The sequence below is a fragment of the Ascidia mentula genome, chromosome 1 (genome assembly GCF_947561715.1).
Source record: "Ascidia mentula chromosome 1, kaAscMent1.1, whole genome shotgun sequence".
In the NCBI taxonomy this organism is placed as follows: domain Eukaryota; kingdom Metazoa; phylum Chordata; class Ascidiacea; order Phlebobranchia; family Ascidiidae; genus Ascidia; species Ascidia mentula.
In genome coordinates, this window is record NC_138566.1 from 12,153,527 (window position 1) to 12,173,718 (window position 20,192).

The window sequence follows — 20,192 nt, forward strand, 5'->3', positions numbered from 1 at the left end:
ATACAGTGAGGCCGACGTTTTCGGTGGTAAATGCCAGGCCAATCTAGTAAAGATATAATACTGAGAATAATGTTACATGACGTACATATACTGAAGTTAAAGACATATATTTTCCAAAACCTCACCTTTCTCACAAACAAAAAACAGGAAGAAGGGCGAGAAAAACCTTTGTTCGATTGAACCAATTTCCAAACAAATTTGGAATGAAAATGTGAAATCATGCAAAATTGAAATAAGCTCATCTAAAGATGTGAGTGTGTGTTTTGCTATTGAAATCAGGGCGTAAAGTTATTTATTTAAGAAATTGATGTTCCCCCTTTTTAGTTTATTTACTTTAAAGTTAGGCAATTTACCCAATATTGAAACTTGGGATAGGTAAAAAAGGTCAGTTGTGTAAATAACTCTTAAGGGTCTCAGAGATATTTAACAGTGTCTCGATGGCCTGAGCGGTTATTGAGTCTCTTCGATTGTTAAATCTGCTTCTGCCTCGTTCTCACCAGCAAACCGCTGATTCCAAATAAACAGTTTATTATCAGGCTATGGGAATAAATCCCAAGCCGGCGAATAGCTTGTAGAGTCTCAGTAATAATAGCAGTGTAACAGTAATACGATAGAACAAGTAGAATCAAATAGAATGAATTTACCGGTCTAACCTTGGCTTTTGAAAGCTCTCCATACTGAGAGCTGATTGGTCAATAATGTCACGTGATATCATGAGCCAGTCGAAGTAATATAATACAAGAGCATAAAATACAGTACACATCAAGATTATCTGTGGCAGCGGATAAAGATGATTCACGCGTGCTTTATGAGCCGTCACTTGTTCACACATTCTGTTGCACACTAGCAGAAGGAGTTGATCCTCCTTGTATTATCTGGGACGCATTAAAATGGTTATTTTAATGCAAGTGTTTGTATCTTGTGATAACATTTTAAATGGTAAACAGGATATTGAATGACTCGCTTTACTCGAGAACATTCGATGAGTTTATCATATGGATGCAGTATGGGGTTTGCAAAACTTGTGCATTGCTGCACACGGAACATTACGAAATATAAACACCGGTTTCTGTGACGTATGTTACAGTTGTTAACAAAGAAAGTTTGAAATCAATTTCTTTTACCTAAATTGTAAACAATTATATGTGTACATCAGGTGTAGTGAAGCCGACAGGACATTATGATATAAGCCGCTTCCACATGAAGTGTTGTTACAGGCATCGGAAAATCGGTACAAAGAGACAAATATCTCTTGCAAACAAACGATGTTCTCTTATTTAAAACTTGAAAGAAAATTCGACCGTAGAAAAATGAAAAGACAAGACGAAAATGAATGTTTGACTTCTTTCAATGGTGGAAAATTCTTTGGAGTTCGTTGCAGCTACTTGAATGAAACCAAACAAAAAAACTTTAGTCCACCACCATTCGGCCCTCCGTCATTTGACTCGATGTCATCTTGTTCAGAACAGGAGTTAAATCATGAAAAAACGGAGACACTTCTTTACTTGACGTCATTCGATTCAACGAAAAATATCTGCTCAATTGCCCTAACATGTAAAACAACCAGAATCGTTTCGTTTTGTTACTTTGTTATGCTGTTAAGTATGCGATAACAATTTACAGATTCAAGTGTCAAATCAAAAGATATCATGACAAGTTTTTCTAACAATGGTTCACCGGCGCTTCCTACTATTGTATCTGTGTTTAGCATGAAAGGCAACCTGGTAAAAATGTTGTGTGCAATGTTGGATTGGTCCAACTGTTAATATGCAGTGTCTTTGGCAGGATGAAGAAGCAACAGAGGTGTTCAACTTGTTTTCAGATCCGGAAGACGAACTGCAGTATTTTCCTACCAACTATGAACGTTTCGGGCAACTTAACATGGGGATCTCAACTTGGACGCGAAACGTGCAAGACACTGTGATGACAGTTTCGACAACAAACTCTGACACTTCTACACAAATCGAAATTCAACCTCCCACATGCACTGAAAAGGACAAACATGAAATTGTTCCCCCGAGTATTTACAACTGCTCATGTGTGAACTGTGGACATTTTAACAATGTGGGACTTTCATGACTGGAAGGAAAATTGAACATATAGTTTAGTATTTATTTCATTCTTTTCTCAAGTTCAACAATTGGTCTAAAAACTGGTGTCACAACACGATGAAGTTGTAAAATAAAACATGTGAAGATAAAATATTCATCACATGTCACACACTTTTGTAAGGAGGACTATAACCGGTTTGCTAAATGTAAAGAAAGCTTGGCAAAAAAGGAATAGAAGTCTTTGTCAAGTGAATATAAAACAATTGCAAGTTCATTATTGGCCAAATAAAAAGGGTAGAAATAGTATTTATGACAGAATGAGACACAATTTCAAAAACCACATTGTAGAAACAGTGGGTTATAAGACTAAGGCACACAACAAACAAACCAAAGTAACATGATCATGTTCATGATGAAAGACCAACATGTAAAGCATCACATGTCTTCTTTGCATCACCCAACAACATGGCGGTGTTGGTCTTGTAAAATACTGGATTATCCACCGCAGCATATCCAACACCCAGAGAACGTTTCATAACAACGACCTAAACAAGTTTGTTAGCTTTGCTTGCAAAATTATACCTTCCATGAATCATTACCTGCTTGGATTTCCAGACTTCTAAGACGGGCATTCCAGCAATGATGGAGTTGGGATCTTCCTGGGCTGCTGAGTTTACAGTGTCATTTGCTCCAATAACCAAAACTAATTCAGTCTCTGAAAATATGAATCAGAATATAATTCAAGTTCACCAAAACTTTGCCCTTTTTCCAATCACTAAAACATTTATTGTTCCAAATTCCTACCTGGAAAATCATCATTTATTTCGTCCATTTCAAGTACCACATCATAAGGAACACCAGCTTCAGCTAGAAGAACATTTAGCTGTCCTGGCATACGACCTGCAACAGGGTGAATTCCAAATCTGTAAAATACAACTTTCCATTACTATTAGACTCATTTTAATGTCACTTATCTGTCATTAAATGCGCCAAAATAGTTAAGTTAAAAATGTATGCAGAAAAATACTAACAGTTAAACACACTGAGATTGATCAATTGTTATTAGCTTATGTACATGTATACGAAAATAAAAAAACATCTGAATTGTCCATATTAGTGGTTTCTAACCTTTTTTGTACTCTGACCAATAAAAGCCATGGTAAACATGTCATATTGCAAATTATTATTGTTTACAAGTCAATAAAAACACAGCAGTGAATCTTTGCTATGTTACTTATTGCAAATTATTATTGTTTACAAGTCAATAAAAACACAGCAGTGAATCTTTGCTATGTTACTTTACTAATCGAAGATAGCTATTTCAAACTGTGTGGTAAAGAGTTTCCCAAGCTTTTTTGTCTGCGAAACTGTGCAAAGTTATTTAATTGAGGTGCATATAGGGCCACTGTTTCAACCTATTAGGTCTTTTTAGTGCAGCTTTGTGGGGACTATATGAAGATCTTTACCACCAAATGTCTAGACAAAGTTATTCAAGTTAACAACGAATTCCCAAAGCATAAATTTAACCCAAACTTCTCACTTAACTTCGTTCTCATGCACTTGTTGCCCAAAGGCTTAATAAACATATTCACCCGTTTTTTTCTAAAACGAGATAATATCCCATTTTTATAGAACCCGCTTTGGCAATTACTTTGCTGGAAAATACATTGTGCACAATATGTATGTGAACTGTGAAAGATTGTTGTGTCACAAGCGGTTTCGGGATCAAGTAATAGTATTTAAAAAAAAAAACTTTCTGGGATCCACTGGTTGCAAACCCCAAAAGCGTCACCACACCCAGACTGGTTTATAAAAACTAAAAAACATTTTTAGACATCATACCTAACGTTTTTTCCTGCTTTTTTTAGGATGCTAACCATGTCTGCGATTGGGTATTGCGCTTTGGCAACACATAAGCCATAACCTGTAACAAAACTGAAATGGTCGCATATGCAAGGTCTAATACAAGACTAATATTTTATGTAAAATATGTTCCATTGGGGTGAAAAATTAATTTTAGGACACCATGAAGATCTTGCACACATACACACTGAACTGTATACCAGGGACTATTATGATGTTTTCAGCATCCTTTATCATTTCAACAGTTTCTTCCACGTTGACTTCTGTATGGGTGCCAGTTATTTCCATTGGTTTTCCACCTCCGGTTGTGCTTGTACCATAACCACCAAGAATAACATTTGCCAGTGACCTGTTCATCGCCTACAAATATTTATAAAACATATTTTTTATAAAAACAAAAGTATTTGCTGTTTAGCATTACCCTTAAAATCATTTTATCAACTTACCACTGTACCTGTAATTAGCAAAATGTTGTCTTACAAGTTGTTGGTGAATCAGTAAACAAAACCTATTTGACGTACCACACACATAATATAAGAAAGAATGGCACCAGATGAACCAATCAATGCGCCCACAATTGTCAGCAAGTTGTTATTTAGAAGAAACCCTTCAGCACATAATGCCCAGCCAGAGTAACTGTTGAGAACAGTAATAACAACGGGCATGTCTGCACCACCAATTGCTGCTGTTAAGGTGACACCCTACAAAGTAAGTCTGGTTTATAAGCCAAACTATGGTGCATACCAAAACACCACAACAAACCATAATGGTAGATAATAGTGCTGTGGACCCAAGGCAAGTAAGACCAGTTGAGTAGGAGTTGTCCAACATAAATGGTACCATAGGAAGAAAACTTCCTGTCAGCAGCCCAGCATTTAACAAATGTCGAGCAGGAAGAATTAGTGGAGCAGAGTTTAGAACGCCTAAAATTTACAACAAAATTACTGAATTGTTGAAATCCTCACAAATTGCAAACTGACCTTGCAACTTTCCATAGGCAACTAAAGAACCAGTAAATGTTACACCTCCAATATATGTTCCAAGGTATGCAACAAACTTGATCATATTTCCCATATCACTTTCTGCCAAATGGGGGTATTCAATCATGTATTCAGCAATGCAGGTCATCACAGCAGCGAGACCAACCAAGCTGTGGAATGCTGCTACCAGTTGGGGGAGAGAAGTGATTTCGATTTTTTTCGCAATTGTCAAACCTTTTTCAAATTTAAATGTATTGAATTATGTTTTGCAAATTACAACATAAAAAAATACAAACCTACAACTCCGCCCATGGTCATTGCAGCCAACATCTGGGTAAGCAGATCGGTTGAAGGAGCAATGCAGCCCAATGTAGCTGCAATTCCACCTGATACACCAATAATTCCCAATGCATTTCCAGCACGAGCTGTTGTCTGCTTTGAGAGACCACCAAGAGCACCCACACAACATAAACCAGATGCAAAATACATCATCTGCAAAATATAAAAAAATTTAAGATGCAAAAAAAAATAAAAAAAATTTTTAATCAAAAATGCAAGCCTAGAAATCATAGCACCTGGTGAAGATCTGATGCACCACTGATTGAGCCAAGCAAATAGGCTCCCAAGTAAGCAGCCGCTGGGATTGCATAAAGATAGTTGTGCTCTGGGGGATCTTCCGGTCTTTTAAACATGTCCAACATCCTTTGTGTAACAAGAAAACCTCCCAAAATGTTGATTGATGAAATAAATGTTGATGCAAGAGCAAGAACCTGAAATTGTCAAACAGTTTCATAACATGGGAATTAAGAGTAGTTGGATGTTACGAACTTGTGCTGTAGTTTGTGGATACAGACCACCTCCCATTAAACATAAGCCTCCAGCTGCTGTCAGTCCTGATATAGCATTTGTTACAGACATAAGAGGAGAGTGTAATGCGGGGGCTACACCCCATACAGTGTGGTAACCAACAATAATGCTCACACCACAGGTAGTGATCATTTGTGTAACTGCAGGATTCGGGGAAAGTATTCCAAGGCCGACCAAACCACCCAAACCTATAACACTTGACCTTGTAAAATTGCTTGTGTTACATTTATTATGCACACATTTATTTGTTATTTACCAGTTGTGGTAAAAAGGCCTGCTTCTTTAAACTTTGCATTAAATGGTGACACAGCGACTTCCTCAACCTCTTGCTTTGTTTTGACCGGTGGGGCTGCAGCTTGAGGAATATTTTGCGGTGGTGGACTTGGAAAGGCAAGTTTTCCTTCATGGACAACACATGAGCCACGGACCTAAAGTTTTAACCTTATTGTGATACCAGTACTAATGCATGTACCCACATTAAATTTTCATGTCATATTCCATCAGAAAAAGTACAGTAAATTAAATATTACTTACAACATGATCAATATTTCCATATGCATAGTCATCCTTGTACACATAGTCAAACACATCAGGATTAGGACTCATTGCTTTAATTAATTTCACCATGTTATTTGAATACAAAGTCGAGGATTGAGTTGGCAAGCGACTTGGAAGATCAGTAAAACCAATAATAGTAACATCCTGAAAAAAGGTGAAAGGTTAACTGCATCATACGATATCTTGATAAAAACATACATTGTGTTTGTAAATTTCCCCAGGTTTAGCTACTTCACAATTTCCACCTGCTTCAGCAGCAAGATCAACAATAACCGACCCACTTTTCATTGACTCAACCATTGCCTTTGTGATTAATTTAGGAGCTGGTTTACCTGGACGAAAATTAACATTTGCACATGTAAGCAGCTTTTTTGTGTTTATGATACTTACCAGGGATAAGAGCTGTTGTTATGATAATATCGACATCTTTTGCTTGCTCAGCAAACAAGGCCATTTCTGCTTCTATAAACTCCTTTGACATTTCTTTTGCATATCCACCCCCACCTTCCCCAGATTCCTCAATATCAACCTGATACAACACTTAATAGGTCTTCCAAGTAAACATTTTGTATAACACAACAAGCTCATATTCAACAAAATACACACATCAAAAGACTGTGAAATCAATTTTAAACAGCTACAATACCTTTAAAGGTTCTGCACCAAGTGATTTAAACTGTTCCAGTGCTGCATCTCTTGTATCAAACCCCCGTACAATGGCTCCCATTGACTTTGCAGTTCCGGCAGCAGCTAAACCAGCCACACCACCACCAATAACTAAAATCTTAACATTGCAAACATTAGACAGTATTAATAAAACTTAGCAATAATGTGTAAACCTTGGCAGGGGGAACTTTGCCTGCAGCTGTTATCTGTCCTGTGAAGAATCTACCAAATTCGTTTGCAGCCAAAATCACAGACTTGTACCCAGCAATATTTGCCATGGAGCTAAGTGCATCAAAAGACTAAAACATAACATATAATCAAGCCTACAACACAGTGCTCAATTTAAACCACTAGTGTTTAACAATGTGATTAGTAAATCAAATCTGGATCAAAAAAACCAAAGGCCCCTGGCAGGCTGTCGATCGCACACCGTATCAATAATAATGTATTAAAATCCAAACACAGCGATCTTCAGACAGCTCAGATCGATTTATTTAGAGAAAAATATATATATATTTTTTTTTTCTCTAAATAAATCGATCTGAGCTGTCTGAAGATCGCTGTGTTTGGATTTTAATACATTATTAGTGTTTAACAATGTGCATTAAGTAATACCTGTGCAATTGTTACTCTTGGCACTTGATCCATTGCAAAAACAGTCAAATGCTTTTTTGATAATGTTTTAAGTAGTGTTGGGTTTTGTGCAGGATAAATGTAACTGAACAATGTACTTTCAGATTTCATCATTTCTATTTCCTCAGATAATGGCAATCGCACCTGTTACAAAATACAGCAAAATAAGTTTGGAAAAAAATGCATACACATTTGAGAACATACTTTTAACACAATGTCAGAAGCTATTGCATTTGTTTTGTTCGTTATTGTCGCTCCACATTCTTGGTACATGGCATCAGAAAATTCAGCAGAATTTCCCGCTCCACTTTCAATGTTTACATTGTAACCAATTTTCGAAAGAATCTTTACACCAGCTGGGGTTAAAGCTACCCTTTTTTCATTTTCAAACACTTCTTTTGGCACACCAACATTTATATTCTTGTATGGTTTTCCTGCACATGCATACAAAAAAATGTATTCAAGTTTAGTTGTACACAAATGTACTTAATAAAGTCGTTGAACAAAAAAGAAAACAACAAAAATAGAAACCATGAGGCATCATATCTAATCATTCGTACACGCAACAAGCGCTGATAAAAACAACACTGTTAACCTTTCTTGGCAATGTCAACGACTATTTTCTTTCAAACCTCGTATTTTGTCAAGCCTGTATTGCACAATAAATACTTACTGAAGTCGCAATAAATACTTAAAAATGATATGATGGCGATGTATTACGAAACAAATATTGAGTCAACGAGTTTAAAACAGTAGGTTTTTAGCGTAATACACAATCGCGTACTAAGCCAGGGTTCGAATTAGAGGGAAACAACCTATGGCAAAAACGTTACAACCGAAATTCCTATACTTATTTTGCTTATTGTGCATTACGCTTGAAACCTACTGTTTTAAACTCATTGACTCAATATTTGTTCCGTAATACTTCGCTATCGTTTCATTGACTTCCGTAAGTATTTATTGTGCAATAGAGGATTGACAAAATATAAGGATTAAAAGTAAATAGTCGGTGACATTGCCAAGAAAAGTTAACAACGTTGTTTGCATCAGCGCCTGTTACGTGTACAAATGTATAGATAAAGAAGAATTCGGCGCCTTATGATCTGCTTCATGTTTCGTCGCAGAGTTCGAATTAGCGGTAAAAAAAACGTATCGCAAAAACGGTACAACCTAAATTCCAATACATAAAGTTTGCTTCGTACGCGATTGTGCATTACGCTTAAAACCTGCGGTTTTAAACTCGTTAACCAAATATTTGTTTCGTCATGCATAGCCATCATTTTATTGACTTGGTTAACAACGTTATTTGCATCAGAGCTTGTTGCGTGTACGAATGAATAGATAAAGAAGGATGCGGCGCCTTATAATCTGCTGCGTGTCGCAATAATCTCAAAAACGGGTCGCAATAACTCCAAAAACCTCTCGCAATTTGCGAAATTTGCGAACTGCTAATTCGAACCCTTTAAGCAAAATTTAAGTATTGGAATTTAGGTTACAAGTAACGTTTTCATGGTACGTTTTTTACCGCTAATTCGAACCCTGGGGGGGGCAAAAAGTGTTTGTAAATTAGCCGATTTGGTAATTAAGTTTAATTGTGGCTAAGTATCACAAAATACAAACGTCAATGTTAGCGCGAATCGTCATATAAGCGACGGACTGCGCAACTGTGTAATGTATATTCAACATGTGAGTTTTTGTTGCAGCACTTGTGCCTTACTTTTATTACTATTACTTGAAGAAATGTCTTAAATATATTTGTAATCAAAAACATGATTAAATGTGTGTTTATGTAGTCAAGGATGTGGTTTTTAGGTGAACGGTAAAGAAAGTTTCTGGCACAGACAAAAATATTTAACAAAATGGGAGTAGGTCTGGACCCCCTATCCTGGATATGCCTTGAACATAACTTATGTGTATATATTAAAATTAGCATTAGGTTTACAGGCTTCGCAACCCTGGCATTGTAGCCTAGCTGGATCAGCCATTTTTACCCAACAAGCAAGATCTAAAAAATGCTGCCTGTGAGGTTTGAACTCACAACCCCGGGCTAACCAGGCACAACTCTCTACAAACTGAGCTATGTGACCACTTCAATCATATACCTTTTTGGAGAAATGGTTGGACATTCCTGAAACTTCTTTTTGTAAATATTCTCTTGAAGTTACTAGTCTGATCCAACAAATGCCCATTTTTACTGAATGAGAACCTCAAAAATGAACTTGCCATTCTAAAAATTATTTTTAGATTACATTGAAGCCTAAAAACATAAAAAATAAATTTGATGATAACATATGGTAAGGATTCAATAAAAACATGCCAAAAGAAGGTGCAGATATTTTTTATTTTAAAGATTAAGAAAAATATTTATTTATCTGTGTTAAATCTTAATATAACATCCTTTTAACATTATCAGGGTTGTACATATAGATGAATCCAGTTAATTACACACCGGTTAATCTATATTAAATGTAATATTGGCAACGTGCTCAACAACTAAACTAATTGACTTCCCACTAGAAAACCGCTTGCGGTTTTTAGGTCAACGTAAGAGAAGGTTTCTGGTTTTCACAGGGTTTTGACAAAAAAAATTACAGTTCAGATTGTTTAGCTAACGAAACATGCAAAAATATTTCACTTGATATGCCTATGAAAACAGACATTGCTTTTACTTGTTTTCCACTTGCACAAATCTGATGACATGTAGTGTAAGCACTAACACCAATGTTCTTTAATTGTTTTCAAACAACGGGAACCCTTTCATTGTACTTTTGTGATTTAATCGTTTGCCCACATTACATAGAGAATAAAGTCACAATCACCAGCAAACAAAATTTCACAAGCTCCTTTAATGTATGTGTCATTGGCATCGCACCATAGCATATAAGATTACATAAGGGAGAAAAGATATTTATGCAACCCAGAGTTTTGGCATTTTGACCATGTTCTATTTTCTGGGAAAGTATTAATTTGCACCACTGTTAACTACATGTACTATTGATAGTACTCCTGAATAATCACAAAAAAAGCTTGGCAAATTGGATATGCAATCAAGCGGATTAGTCTGTAAAGGCATGATCATAGATGCCACAACATAATTTTTTTTAACTGGCAACTTTTTGTGACTAAAGGAATCCGCTTGTTAAAAATGCTGCAGCTCATATACACTGTACCCAGACTGAAAAATTTGTTATTAGCATGAACGATTTTTTTCAACAATTGTTAATTGCATGGATAAAGCACAGGTGATCGCAACATTTTTTGTAGGTTAATGCAATTGCAAATTATCCGTAAATTTTCACAAAATCCACCATGCATGACATTTTTTCAATCTGGCACTACACCAGCGGATTTAAGGCCCTTGTGCAATACAGACAGTCTTTGGTTTTGACCACTTAACATTGCCGCTGGAATTAATTGCACTGGATAAAGCCTATAGGTGCTAGGTCTGGTACACTGCAACTGCAGTATTCAAAGCTCCCCCCTATATCACATGCTAATCTTGTTTAAAAACAAAAGGATCATTACAAAAATTAATAAGGTACAAAGACAATATTTCTTAAAATTGATGAAGAGAAATGATACTATTTCAACAAAGTTTGTAAAATTTGGCGCAACGTAGGCACAAAAAATTACCAAAGCAAAATAAAAAACTCAAACCAAAACTATAAAACCCGACAATTTAGCGGTAGGTTGCGGTGGACTGAAATTTTAGTTCAATATGCGAAAATATTCACAAACTCAAAAAACTCATTACCACTTAATTAGCACCCGTTTGATTGACCTTCTGATTAGGGACGTGTATGTGAGTGTGAGTTAAGGAAGACCAGGCATGTCCAATATTGTGGCGCATGAGTGATTACGGTTAATTGGGTGAAACTTCAATTCTATACTCACGAAACAAGTTTAAGATAAATGTCATTATGACACCATAAACAATACAGTAAATCATAACAGCATGTTTTGAATAGAACAGCAATGACAAAGTAGTATGTTTTTGCGTCATCAAGGTAAAACGCTGTAGTCCGGCATTCACTACCTTGTTGTTATTTTCTTCCTGACCTTCGAAAAATCTGTCATAGAAATGATACACTTTGTGCTATTGTCGAAGCTGTAAAACAACATCGTAAAAGAATTCAAAGCGAAATTCATTTCTTCGTTAGTCTTAACCCTTTAACGGAAACAGCAAAGCCATTGATTTATTTTTACACTCAAATTCCCTGGGGGCAGTTGCGATGTCCAACAATAACAAGTTCCACTTGTACCATAAATAACCGACATTCTAAAGCAGTGGTTCTCAACGGCCGCTCCGCCTGGTCAGTCGCGTGTTGTTGTGCAACTGTTGGGATCATTTGATACAAGAACAAGGATGTGGGTTTGCGTGGTTCGCGTATTTTGGAGAAGCCCTATAAAACATGCGGTTTGGTCTTCTAAAACTGCTAAATAATGTTCAATTTCCCGCCAGGGTAAAGGTTACTTAACGTGTCAAAGCGCACCAGAAGGATTAGAATAAACAAGTTCCTTAAATAAGCAACATGATCGTTATTGAGGCAATGTGTTGTTTTGCAGGGGTTTTGACCCTTTTGGCCGACCACCATCGCCTTCTACCAACGTGACTTTGAACATGTTGCTTATTTAATCAACATGTTACTTAAATTAGCAACTTGCGAATTTAAATCTTTCTGCTGCCAATTTACACGTTTCTTAATAAGCAACATGTTAATTAAGTAAGCAACGTGTTGGTAAAGAAAGCAATGTGTTGATTCAGACGAATTGTACCCATACATATGTATTCGCTGTTGGTATATCAGATACGGGCGAATCTGAATGTGGGCCACAGAACAAATTGAGAAACTCTGAACCATGGTCCACTGATCACGGATAGATTCGTGTCGTGTTTTGCCCTTCGGCTAAGCGTGGGAAGTAAGTCTGACGTACCCGGCAGTAAATGTTTTGGCTGACGTTTTTCTTAGTCCATCAGCATTGGTAGTAGTTGGTATAGTACAGTGCATGTGATTTTGTGGACAAAACTCTCTGTGTTGCCATCATTAGTTATTGATTTACTTTTGGCCTGCAATGAAAAACTAATGTCGTGAATTTTTGAGCTGAGGGTGTGAATGCCACTCTTTCGGTTTGCACTGGCACACACGCAGACACGCTTACTACTTCGTCTAAACAATAAGTAGTTGCGATAATGGCAGATAGTTAACGATAAAACCAAAACACATGTGGGTATAAATGTGGATATGAAAATAAATTGTCACATCTGTCACATTTTTTTGGTTTACTGCAATCTCTAACATAACAATTTGAAACAAATCACCTTGTGATTTTATGTTGTTACCTATAATGTTCAAAAATTTCTAAAACTGTTTTAAACAAAATTATATCACTGCTGTTTTTGTTGTTGGTTGTTTAGTTTGTAAACATTGAAACTGCATATCGTCACAAACATTTAAATTAAACTGTTTTTGAATGAGGTCAGTGTAATGAAACAATGTAAACAATATGGCACAATTTCATATTAACGGTAGCTCTATTTATTTAATAAATCAACAAAATGTTTCAAGGGTCTTACCTGATGGTGCCAACTTCGCTCAGTTTACTCCAATATTGTTTAAAACCAGATTTTATTTGTTAGTAAATGTTTAGGTCATGATTGACTGTATTTGTTTAACAGACTTCCATACACAATGATTAGAAGAACTGTGTTTTTTTGTATATTAGTTAGCTTTAGTTGTGGTGCTCCTGCACCTACCAAAACACCACCACCACCTGAAGAAATTAACATAGGAGACAAAGAAATTTCACAACAAGAAGCAGAGAATTTGGTAAAATGCACATTTTTGTACAATTTGCACTTGTTGTACACTTTATTATGGGTTTTGGGATTTTCTTGACCGTCATTTTTCTGGGGGATTTCTTGACTGTCACCATTCTAAAAACAACTAAGTAGTACATGTACACTGGTTGGTGGTTTTGCATCTTGTTATGTATTAAGAACTTGTGAACCCAGGTTTTGTGCACTAACCAGAAAATATATTTCTATGCAGAACACTGGATTATACTATGATCAGTATTTGCAAAAGGTTGTCAAACTGTTAGAAAGTGATGAAGAGTTCAAGAAAAAAATGGAAAATGCTGACTTCAATGATATTCGGGTAATATATTGTTTTAATTTTATTACCCACATTTTGCCCACTTACAAAGTTACAATTATTCTGGGCTGTGAAATAACGACAAATAGTTATCATGATTAAAATCATAACTTGTAATTAATAACAATTCATTATTCAGCATATTATTTATGCTACTAATCAATAAATCTTTACTCATATAATTACATATAAACATGCATGTATGCACAGATGATCAAACACACATGTAAATCTATGTATATTTTCATCAGATTACATATACTATCAGACAGGCTGCTATATTATTTTTTTGTTAACTAAAAAAGTCATTTTCGTTAACCATGCTTTCAGGAGGGAAGGCTTAGTGATGAAATCAACAAGATGCCGTTTTCGATCAGGGAGAAACTTAATGAATTAAAAAAAGAGGAAATTAATCGGTTACGAAAAATTATTCATGCTAAAGTGGATCAAGAAAAAGGTTTTTTTCCCACACCATAGGCGTCGATTTTTAAAGTTTCCAGGTTAGGCCAAGTAAAATCATTATTCGGCCCATAGGTTCTCACACGTGTTCGTATTGGACTGGTCCTGCGAGTGCCGAGTCAATTTACGGGCTTAGTGCTTTTTAGTGATGAACCGAATCGTCTAAATTTGGTTCGGCTAAAAATATCTTACGTTATCGTCAGATCGTCAAAAGCTATTCGTGTTTGTTTTTTAATGTTGTATTGGCCGTCGTTGGTAGTTTCCAAATGTATTACCGATGTAGTACCGGGCGTGAGCAAAACAATAATATCAAGCACTCCAGCAGTGTTTCCCAACCGGTGGTACGCGTACCAATCCACGCAACGGCATTCCAGGTGGTATGCGAGCATTTTTCCGTAATTAGTGGATATAGTTCGAATTTAAAAAATCGCAAGTAATCTAAAAATGTTTGCTACATCAATCTCTTGTTACTTTGTAACACTCAACTAGGTGGTACGCGTCGAAATTGTTTTACCTCCAAGTGATACGCGACCACAAAAAGGTTGGGAATCACTGCACTACATGCTCCCGTTTTTTAAAGGATATGTCTTCAGCGACAGTAAATGCCAAGACTTACATTACGAAAATGTAACTTCACTGATTAATCATAAGGCGTCGTTTATTCCTCGTTCGTTTAAGCGCAGTTTGTAAGATTGTGTGATACACAATTACGCAGAAAAGACACGATAAATACTATCATTTGTCATAGTATTGAAAATTATCGCTGATTCGGCAGATGAAATCCGAAATCCGAAGCTTCGATACATCACTTTAATGAATAAACCGTTCCAATCCGTGACGATTAGACAAATGCACGCCACAAATTTAAACAGTGGAACACAAAAACATTTACCTATCGCAAGATGCGAGCTAATGGTTGTCATTGCGGGTATATCAGCCTAAAGAACAACGGAGACTTTCCAAATCCAGGGTAGGCAGCCTAACCTGGGTATTTTGCAGGTTGGGGTGGCCTTCTCTTGGAGATAGGAATCGACGCCTATGTCCCACACAAACATAATTAATTGTGTTATGTAATATAGTTCTTTTTGTTGAAAAAAAATGGTGATAAATATTTTGCAAATTAATATTTTTTAAAGGACGAAGAGTCCAGAAAACTGCATATCTTAATCAGATAGCAAGTCATCTAGACCATAACAACAAGCATACTTTTGAAGCAGCTGATTTGACCAATTTGATCAAAGCTGTAAGTAACTAAATAGACAGTAAAACTATAAAATGAACTGGGGCAAATATTTTAGGCCTTACCATTTTAGTAGTTTGGCATCTGTTTAGTTGGTCATTTGGAAGTACATTGTACACCCTTAATATGACTGAGAATAAAATATTAATTTTGTAATTTTATTTTGGTTTGGTCATCAGATTTTACCACAGTATAAATAAAAATGCTGTTATATTATATGTTTTAACCTGCAAGGTCTCATCAGTGCAGCTGTTGAAGTGGTTATAATTATTAAGCAGTACAAATATTGTTGTTCACCAGGCAACTAGTGATTTGGAAAACTATGACAAAGATAGACATGAAGAATTTAAAAAGTATGAAATGGAAAAAGAGTTGAGGCGTGAAGCAAAAATGCAAAAACTCGATGAGCAAGATCGCAAGAAAGCTCAGGAAGAATATTTGCAACAACAACAGGAATTGGCCAAGAAATCGACAATCCACCATCCGGTTGGTGGCAAAGCACACTTTTACAGAGTTCATGTATTGCTTATAGTTTGCTAAGATATATAACTGTATTGAGCTGAAAAGTCTTATTTTTCAGCATTGCATGTATAGTATAATATAACAGAATCCACAGATTTTTAGCACACCCTACAAACTTCACAAACAAAATATTATTGCATCATGTAAAGCATAGCAGCTGAAAATGTTTCAACCAAAACAACTGCAAAATTTTGGTGGAAATACAAGCACAAATATTTCAAGCACCAATAAACATTCCTAAAGGGCCTGTTGCCACTCTTAACACCCTGTATATTGGTGGCACCAAGCTTCCAATAATGCATAATTTACATACAATTGTAGATAAAAGTGCAATTCCCAAATTTGTAAGTGCTAACTTTTTTCTCCTATGTCAGGGGTGTCCAAAGTTTTTGCAGTGCAGGCCGCTTGGGCCACAATAATAACTATTTTTTGCCTGCGCTTTTGTAGTGATTGTTAAACCAATGATGATTGCAGCACTTAGCTGCTCTATATGCATAGACTCGAACAGGACACATGACATCAATCCCAAACGGCAGCTAATACTAACATTCCATAAGGCATGCTTACGGCCATACGGCCTTGATTTAGGTAAATTAAAAAGTTCATACTGTAGTGTTAAATGATGTTTATATGCATAATGATTTGGCACATACAAACATCGAAAACAAATGCAAATAATTTTTACTTCTGTTACCAAGTAGAACCCCAAAATATCTTGCCTAATTTAGATGAAAAAGTTCTGCCTCAGATTATGTGAACTATTTTGCATAATAGAAGCTGACTTTGCTTTTTTTATTTAAATCTCCTTTAAAACATTAGAAAGGTATATTTTGTGTGGTTGTGGTGTTAAATACCACCGGTTAACAGGGTAGCAAAGAGCAACTCGATGAAGTATGGAAAAATGATGATGGACTGTTAGATGAAGATTTTAATCCTAAAACTTTCTTTTATATACATGGTTAGTTTAAGCCAAGTCGGTTTGCTGTGAACTAATTTATTGGTTGCCATGCACTAATACAAGTGTTTGTGTAGAAATTTTTATGCTTTGCCCACCATGGTTCATCAGCAAATTTTTATTATATTTAATGAAAGTGCAAAACAAGAAAAATGCACAAGCAACTTGTATTTCAGCAATCATGCAGCTGGCAGTCATTAAACTACCTAAAAGTCACGAACATTTTACTGAATGACATACAACATTACATTGCAGCCAACCACTAACACGCTCAATACAGCCAAAAGAAAAATAACTTTAAGAGAATAATTTGTATGAGCTGATTTCAGTTTTCATAAGATTGCAAGAAAACAGGTGTTGTTTTTATTTTTTTAAAATGACTTAAATCCAGTGCCCACAATTGTTTGCAAAATTTTAGGATTAATTTAGCGATGCAGAGCATTTTGGAGAATATTTATGTGAACTATACACAAATGACTGAACAAATAAACATTCACAGGGCAGTAAGGCTCAGCTTGAGGATGTTTGGAATGAAGAGGACGGTTTGAATGAGCAAGATTTCAACCCCAAAACGTTCTTCAATATTCATGGTGAGGGCCAGTTTGGCAGCTGAGGTGTTACATTATCTGCATGTTTTATCTCTCACAGAGAGTAAGGAATGCATGGTTGTAACTACTTGGTGTTGTTATAGAAAGCATTTTGGAAAGTTGTAGAGTATATAGATAGTTGTACAAGAGCAAGACAAATAGACAGAAGGTGTTTTATGCAAAAGTTTTATAATAAGTAAGTTGATGGTTTCTGCAGCAAGCATGTTGCAATGCATGACATCCACACACTCCGTTTACTGCATGACAAACTTATGTGCTGTGCATGCGGTGTTAATGAAGTTTTCACATGTGTTACATTCAGTGTTTTTATGGTGCTCTTATATCGCTAGACTAAAGTGCAACTTATTTACAGATATTAATGCGGATGGATACTTGGACCATGGTGAACTAGAATCTATATTTGAAAAAGATGTATGTTAACTATTTTTATTTCTAGTTACCTAAAAGTTGTTATACTGTTTTTTTTTTCAAATTGCCATTGCAGCTTTCCAAAGTGTACAATGAAGATGATCCAGAATTTGATTTTTTGAAAATGGAGGAGGAGCGTAGAAGAATGCGAGAACATGTTGTTAAGGAAGTTGACAAGAACATGGATGGTCTTATTTCACGTGATGAATTTCTTCAGTATTCTGAAACCCCTGAGTTTGCTGCCCCTGATGAAGACTCCTACAAGGTTAATTTAGAATACTACCACACCGTCACACCGTATATCCTGCCTAGTTTTTATTTTTGTTTCCCTTTTTGCAGTAATAGTTTGTAGCAAATATTTTTTTCTTCGTCAACTCATTAAACAAAAATATGTGACTAGACCAGACATTCGCCTGCTAATTCATTCAATCGGGCTTACAAGATGTTGGTTTAAATTAGTGTCGCTTACAAACACTGTTCACAGGTCTCACTGAAGGCTAATGTAGTTATAGCACACATTTTTGTTTAGTTTATAAACTGTAGTGTGAAACCTGTATATACTTTTACTTGCACATACCATTGCCTTGCATGCATAATTTTGATAATTTTTGGTCTGTGGGTGAAATCATTTGCCCACCCCTGTACTAGACATTTGAAATGTTGTTTATCTACTATTGTAACGCTGTTAACATCGTTAGCATCATATCTTCTGTAATATGTGTGTCTTTATTGTAAATATGCTTGGTCACTGCAATGATCAGTATTTAGTAAGTTTAAAATTATGCCCTTTCCTATGTTTAATGCTACGTCAGATACAAACAACTTGTCAAGTGATTTATGTTGTACAGCAAATTTTTTGCATAAAATTAAACTGTGTGAATACTACTTTACGTTGTTTTGCAGTAACATTTAATTAGTGTTGCATCTTTCAGAATTTGGATCAATTGCTCATGGAACATGCACTTTATACTGCAGAAGAAATGAATAGATACAGAGAAACTATTAAAGAACAGGAGGATATATTAAAATTGAAACTTGATGCTTTAAAGGCCCATGCCAAAGAACTTGGTGGTTTGAGGCGTGAATTTGGTAATGAGCGGAGAGAAGCTGCCAAGGTGTGTGACTTCATTTTCTTTTGCCATTTTTAATCTATACTTATCAACTCCTGTAAATAAAGATAAAGCTTCCCATCATACAAACTTCCATTTATACTTTTATCACAAAGGATTTGTTATTACTTTTCAAAGCATGTAACTCAAACTTGTTAGATATCCATACAACAGTATATGCTTTAACAGGATGGATTGCAAGAGGGTGAAAAAATACAACTTCAGCAAAAAGAGCAAGAAATAAAAGACCAAGAAGAAAAAATGCAATTGCTTCATAAAGATTTACAGGAACAAAGTAAAGAAATACTTCAGATGAAGCAGGAACTTCAAAAGGTAAATGCGATTTGTGTTCCAAAGATAAATGCAGACTGTTTACATAACCTTAATTTGACAGCATGAAGCATCTGAGAAGATTGTTCAAAATATAAAAGAAAAGGTTGATAATTTGCCACCTGGCGAAGAAAAAGATAAAGCTGTTGAACAGGCCCATAAAGATTTGGATAATCTGAAAAAAATTCAGAACTCGGAAGGAGTAAAAGAACAAACGGCGGATGACAACTCCAAAGCTGCTGATTCGATTCCATTGTCTTCAGATCCAACACCTACTGCTTCTGTGCCTCCCTAAATTACATAAACTACCTGATTTTTGACCTATTCAAGTAGTTATAGTTGTTCCCATGAAGCTTTTGCTAAGAAAGAGGGCAGTTTATCTTTCGTAGATATTTTGTTGTAAATCTTGTCACACTTGTTTTATTTGCCATATTTGTATTTTGGTATGATAGCAGCAGTGCAATGTTATGCAAAGGAAAATTTATGGAATAAAAACGTCAAAATGGTAGAAGTAGTCCAGTTAATGTCCGATCTGAGTGAAAATAGTCTGTAAACTGAGGAGAAGTGGGTCTATCGCTATGTTTTTTCGCTATAACTATAGCCTATCACCTATGAAGTCGCTGCACCTACAGTATGTCAGTGCTCGACAACTTTTATTCACTCAAGCCACACTTATAACTAGGGATGCACCGAAAGTTCGGTTTGCCGAATTTATTCGGCCGAAACCAAGGTTTTGATAATTATTCGGTTACGGCCGAATATTTTTGCAAAATTCGGCCAAAACCTAA

At 35.9% G+C, this 20,192-nt stretch overlaps 3 protein-coding genes across 4 annotated transcripts; 2 read left to right on the forward strand and 1 right to left on the reverse strand.

The window, feature by feature from the left end:
* Window positions 1-1,645: 1,645 nt before the first annotated feature.
* Window positions 1,646-2,079, forward strand: LOC145894179 (uncharacterized). Its single transcript, XM_082982671.1, has 2 exons — window positions 1,646-1,724; window positions 1,786-2,079. The coding sequence occupies exons 1-2, from the start codon at window positions 1,650-1,652 to the stop codon at window positions 2,077-2,079; spliced, it is 369 nt and encodes a 122-aa protein (XP_082838797.1). The 5' UTR covers window positions 1,646-1,649.
* Window positions 2,080-2,098: 19 nt separating this feature from the next.
* LOC145894171 (NAD(P) transhydrogenase, mitochondrial-like) lies at window positions 2,099-9,894 on the reverse strand. The gene is made up of 20 exons (XM_082982660.1): window positions 9,721-9,894; window positions 7,823-8,052; window positions 7,601-7,762; window positions 7,159-7,284; window positions 6,966-7,103; window positions 6,710-6,848; window positions 6,518-6,651; window positions 6,296-6,463; window positions 6,018-6,189; window positions 5,723-5,949; window positions 5,470-5,664; window positions 5,191-5,386; window positions 4,895-5,128; window positions 4,677-4,837; window positions 4,436-4,615; window positions 4,115-4,274; window positions 3,894-3,975; window positions 2,856-2,974; window positions 2,651-2,766; window positions 2,099-2,596 (listed from the first exon to the last, which is right to left on the reverse strand). Exons 1-20 carry the CDS (start codon window positions 9,842-9,844, stop codon window positions 2,459-2,461), a joined length of 3,201 nt encoding a protein of 1,066 aa, XP_082838786.1. The 5' UTR covers window positions 9,845-9,894; the 3' UTR covers window positions 2,099-2,458.
* A 3,405-nt stretch (window positions 9,895-13,299) lies between these two features.
* LOC145894615 (nucleobindin-2-like) lies at window positions 13,300-19,915 on the forward strand. 2 transcript variants are annotated; one of them, XM_082983238.1, is made up of 11 exons: window positions 13,300-13,446; window positions 13,669-13,776; window positions 14,104-14,230; window positions 15,369-15,475; window positions 15,773-15,958; window positions 16,862-16,952; window positions 17,910-17,968; window positions 18,042-18,230; window positions 18,898-19,080; window positions 19,264-19,407; window positions 19,469-19,915. In XM_082983238.1, the coding sequence occupies exons 1-11, from the start codon at window positions 13,309-13,311 to the stop codon at window positions 19,697-19,699; spliced, it is 1,563 nt and encodes a 520-aa protein (XP_082839364.1). In that variant the 5' UTR covers window positions 13,300-13,308; the 3' UTR covers window positions 19,700-19,915. The 2 variants fall into 2 exon arrangements, with proteins under 2 accessions (XP_082839364.1, XP_082839371.1); XM_082983245.1 differs by lacking the exon at window positions 16,862-16,952 and adding an exon at window positions 17,449-17,539.
* The last annotated feature ends 277 nt before the right edge of the window (window positions 19,916-20,192 follow it).